Source organism: Polyodon spathula, chromosome 1 (genome assembly GCF_017654505.1).
Source record: "Polyodon spathula isolate WHYD16114869_AA chromosome 1, ASM1765450v1, whole genome shotgun sequence".
Taxonomy (NCBI): Eukaryota; Metazoa; Chordata; class Actinopteri; order Acipenseriformes; family Polyodontidae; genus Polyodon; species Polyodon spathula.
The window spans coordinates 73,284,390-73,288,828 of NC_054534.1; the positions used below are offsets into that span (position 1 = coordinate 73,284,390).

The 4,439-nt window shown below is 31.8% G+C and overlaps 1 protein-coding gene across 1 annotated transcript; it reads left to right on the top strand.

Moving 5' to 3' along the window:
* Positions 1–256: 256 nt before the first annotated feature.
* On the top strand, positions 257–2,138 carry LOC121322157 (interleukin-8-like). The gene is made up of 4 exons (XM_041261720.1): positions 257–405; positions 763–898; positions 1,177–1,260; positions 1,665–2,138. Exons 1-4 carry the CDS (start codon positions 342–344, stop codon positions 1,675–1,677), a joined length of 297 nt encoding a protein of 98 aa, XP_041117654.1. The 5' UTR covers positions 257–341; the 3' UTR covers positions 1,678–2,138.
* The last annotated feature ends 2,301 nt before the right edge of the window (positions 2,139–4,439 follow it).

Genomic DNA, 4,439 nt, shown 5'->3' on the forward strand with positions numbered 1-4,439 from the left:
AAAAATGTACAAAACTGAAACACCCACAGAAACACTCTTTTTAACCAAATATATCATATTGATTAAAAAAAATTCTTACATGAAATTGCTGATTAATAAATTCTAAAAAATGCAAACTCATGAAAGATAACTGTCAGCACAAATAACACAGGAGATGCTTCATGCATCTTACAAAATAAAAGAATTCTAGTTCTTATTTACTAATGAGTCACTTCCAGGCTCATGGTATAAGTGTGTGAGCTCACTAGACAGCGGTAGCATCAAACTCGAGAGCTCAAAGCAGAGCGTTTCAACTCAGAATCAAGTACAGTATTCAACAAGCAAAGAAGCTCAAGCAAACCATGAACTGCAAAATTACAGGACCCGTTGTCATTCTCTGCCTGGCTCTTGCTGCTGTTTCTGAAGGTAAGACTGTTTGGTGTAACTAATATTACAAAGTTTATAGAATGGAAAGAGTGGTGGCATTCAGTTATTCTATAGTGTGCCTGTTAAATGTGTTGTTATTATAATATAAAACAGATGATGAGTTTTGTTACACAGGTGATGTATTAATTGTATGCTAAAATTACAGTTTGTCACCAGTAATAATAATAATAATAATAATAATAATAATAATAATAATAATAATAATAATAATAATATTTAAAAGAAAAGTCGAAGATAAACTGATCTTCTTCTTCTTCTTCTTCTTCTTCTTCTTCTTCTTCTTCTTCTTCTTCTTCTTCTTCTTCTTCTTCTTCACTGGCAATGTTATATCTACAGGGATGTCTTTGAAAAGCATTGGACTGGAGCTTCGTTGTCAGTGCATTGAAAAAGAATCCAGATTCATCCATCCTAGGCAGATCCAGAATGTAGAGCTCTTCCCCAGTGGACCGCACTGCAAGGATGCTGAAGTCATGTGAGTGTTTCTTAAGCTGAACGCCACTCTTTTACTATAGTATTTAATAATAATAAACGATATATGGGATGCAGTTGGGTTTATGTTGTTTTTGTGGCATCAAATAAAGTAAATATCCACTTTACAAATGAGAAAGTCACTTTGGGTGGTCCAGTGACTTCCAAAGCAACATTCTAGAAATGCATGTCTAAATAAATGCATTTTATTAATGTGACTGCGCTGTACCTTATTACATGTGTGTTTTAATGTTTTGGGGGTTTTTTGTTTGTTTTTTGTAGTGCTACTATGAAATCTGGTCATCATATTTGCTTGGACCCAAATGCTCGTTGGGTCAAGATAGTTATTGAGAGAATCTTAGAAAGGTAATTATTGTTTGTTATTTATTTTTACTAACTATAGACTGAGTATGCATGAATTCAGTTTTTTTTTTTCTAAAATGTAAAGTAAAAAAGCTGCTAAGCGTTTTTTTTTTCTTATCCTAGTAATTTACAATCTTTGAAAACCACCTCAACGTCTTTAGATAGTGCTTCTTTTTAGTAGTTGCTTGATATTCTGTAGATGCAGCTCTATATTTCTAGTTGGCATACATTACGTTACATAGAATGCATACAATATGTCTATGACAGGCAAATTGAACTGAAGAGCAGCTACTGCAGTATCTCAGTTAAGGTATTATTATATCAGGCTTTTAACCTTTTCAGTTTCAGTGACTATCACATACAATAGAAGAAGGTATATTTATGCATGTTTATTTTGTTTATTGCAGCTCTCAGGTCTGAAGACTGCAGTGGAAATTGAGAGGAACAGAAATAATCTGAAGTCACCCTCACAGATTACCGATTTAACCACTTGCTTGTTTATCAGAGTGTTTATTTATGTGTCTATCATGTATTTATTTGTCAATGTGCTTTGCAAAATGTACACGTACATGGAAGACTGAGGGATGGCAGTAGAGTTCAGACCAGTTTTAGTGTCTGTATTCATCAAAAGTTAAAACTCGTATTGGAATATTTCATCAGTTCACAGTAACGCTATAAGTAGAAACTTCAGATCTGTTTGTCTGAAACTGTTACTGTCAGTGTTAGTCATGTTTTTGTTTAAATGCGATTTTTACTAGTATTTTTTACAGCACTCTAATACCATATATATTATACTCTACCAATACATCTGTAAATGGCAAACAGCCATATTTCTTTTTGTGTCAAATGTGATTGTTCTGAAGTACATTTAATTTATAAACCAACAAATTATTTTATTAATCATATTTAAAATATATTATTTATTTGTTGCATGCTTTAGCTTTCACGTGTTTAAAGGATGTTGTTTTTTTTTATTTCTTATGTATGTAAAACATATTTTTTAACTTAAATTATGTCTAAAATAAAAATTTTACAATAATTTGCATATAGCTTTTATATTATCTTTATATATATATATATATATATATATATATATATATATATATATATGACAAAATATACTATTGTATTATAATTATGAATTATATAAATATTTTACTATATTATTATATTATTATTATTATTATTATTATTATTATTATTATTATTATTATTATTATTATCAGTGATTAATATATTGACGGTGGTAGCAGTATCTGAGGGTTATGGTATACACGAAAGCACACACAGTTGCAATAAAAGGAATAACACTCAGATTAACAAATTAAATTGTCCCTGTTTATTTAATATATCATGTATGACACAACAGTCTGGTGCTGACAAACTGCTGGTTTAGGACAGAATACCCAACAGTAATTCTTAAAACTTTTAATGGCAAGTCTTTGGATGCACAGAATCAAAAGACAGTATTTTGGAATCATCTTCGGAAACACACATATTCACATTCTATTCAGCAAAGTTATTATAAATAATAGACAATAGTCTGCACTATCAATGTTTATCACATTACCATTTACTTCCCATCTCAGCATAATTATGTGTGCCATTTAAAATGTTTACAGCATCAAAAAAATTAACTGCAAGAAAAAAAACATTTTATTGACGCCAACGTAACATTATCCAAAGGGACTTGGTATAAGTTTCTGTGGCTTGGCACTTTCTACAGACTCTCATGTTTTCTTCCTTCATTTTTCTTTTGCAAGTACTGTAAGAAATGTAGCATTTTTTGACCCGGAAATGATACACAGGATAATCTGGATGTATATCAGACACCAAAAACAAATTCAACCAGACGCTATTGCTGTTAATAAAATGCTGCCGCGCCTAATAAATAAAACCAAAAATGTCAAAGTAGAAGTATTGTGATTATTATTTATGTTTACTAGTGCATTTATGCCCCTAAAGAATGCAGAGAGATTGTGCTTTGCTGATTAGTATTCAATTATACAATGAGTTGAAAACTGCAAAGTTCATGAGCCCCACAGGTGGATGATAATTTAGAAACTATAGTCAGGCTGTAACTTTGAGCTGCTAAACAAAAATGAAGTAATTATATTGGTATTGTGACAATAATATATAATACAGTTAAAATATATGTGGTTGAAAATATTTGGGCTGTACGATAACCCTCAGATGCTGCTATTACCCTCAATATAACAATCACCAAAATACATTGAAAAGCGGGGACAATATAAGCATTAAAAGGCAGGCATTGGTCCCTGGACATGTTCTGGACTCTGAACTTATTTTGTGGACCCATACAGTTCAGGTTATAGAGGGGGCATGTTTTCCTTGGTAAAACAGCTGAATGGATTGCATCTATCAACGCCCAGGTATAGTCACGTTTTCAAACCCAGGGATATGTGATCAACTTTTTTTTTTTTTTTAACCCACAAAGTGATTTTCAAAAATCTATAAATGATTATGATTTTTAAGGTACTGTAATGGCATTAGACTATTGCATGAGGGTTAGAAAATTCAATGAGATTATACCTACAGTCAAGGATTTCATTCTGGAGGTTTACAGTAAATGACCATTCAGTAATGATTACTGCCTCCAGTTCCTTTAGGGAAGTTGGTGTCAAAAGACTTTTGTCCCACCCTCAACTGCACAGTACAGGTCACAGAAAAGCAGTAAAGACGCACTGATAGGCTGATTAAAACTTTGTTCTCAACGTTAACTGCTTTTTATAAATGTTATTTGTGGACGTTTTTTTGTTTGTTTGTTTTTTGCTTAAGTGCAATGCACACAGGACAGCAAACAAATAAAAAAAGCGCTATCTACAGAAGTTATGTAGTTTGTTTCTCTTGCGTTGTACAGTAGTTCACTGAATCTCAGCCTCAAGAAGCACAATTGATGGCCAAAGGAAAAATGTTTCTGGAAGCAAGTTCCTCAAATTAGAAACCAGCTGTACTCCAAAGAGTAATACTTCTCTCTCCTCTCTCTCTCTCTCTCTCTCTCTCTCTCTCTCTCTCTCTCTCTCTCTCTCTCTCTCTCTATATATATATATATATATATATATATATATATATATACACACAAATATATTATACAGGTTTACGTTTAATATATTATAAATGTTACGCCAGCATTACATTTCTCTTATTATAGTGTTTAATAA

What these genes read in the sequence shown, in the direction of transcription:
- LOC121322157 (XM_041261720.1), top strand. Translation starts at nt 342, where the DNA reads ATGAACTGCAAAATTACAGGACCCGTTGTCATTCTCTGCCTGGCTCTT. An exon ending in TCTTGCTGCTGTTTCTGAAG is followed by an intron (nt 406 to 762) that starts GTAAGACTGTTT and finishes TTATATCTACAG; the next exon opens with GGATGTCTTTGAAAAGCATT. An exon ending in TGCAAGGATGCTGAAGTCAT is followed by an intron (nt 899 to 1,176) that starts GTGAGTGTTTCT and finishes TGTTTTTTGTAG; the next exon opens with TGCTACTATGAAATCTGGTC.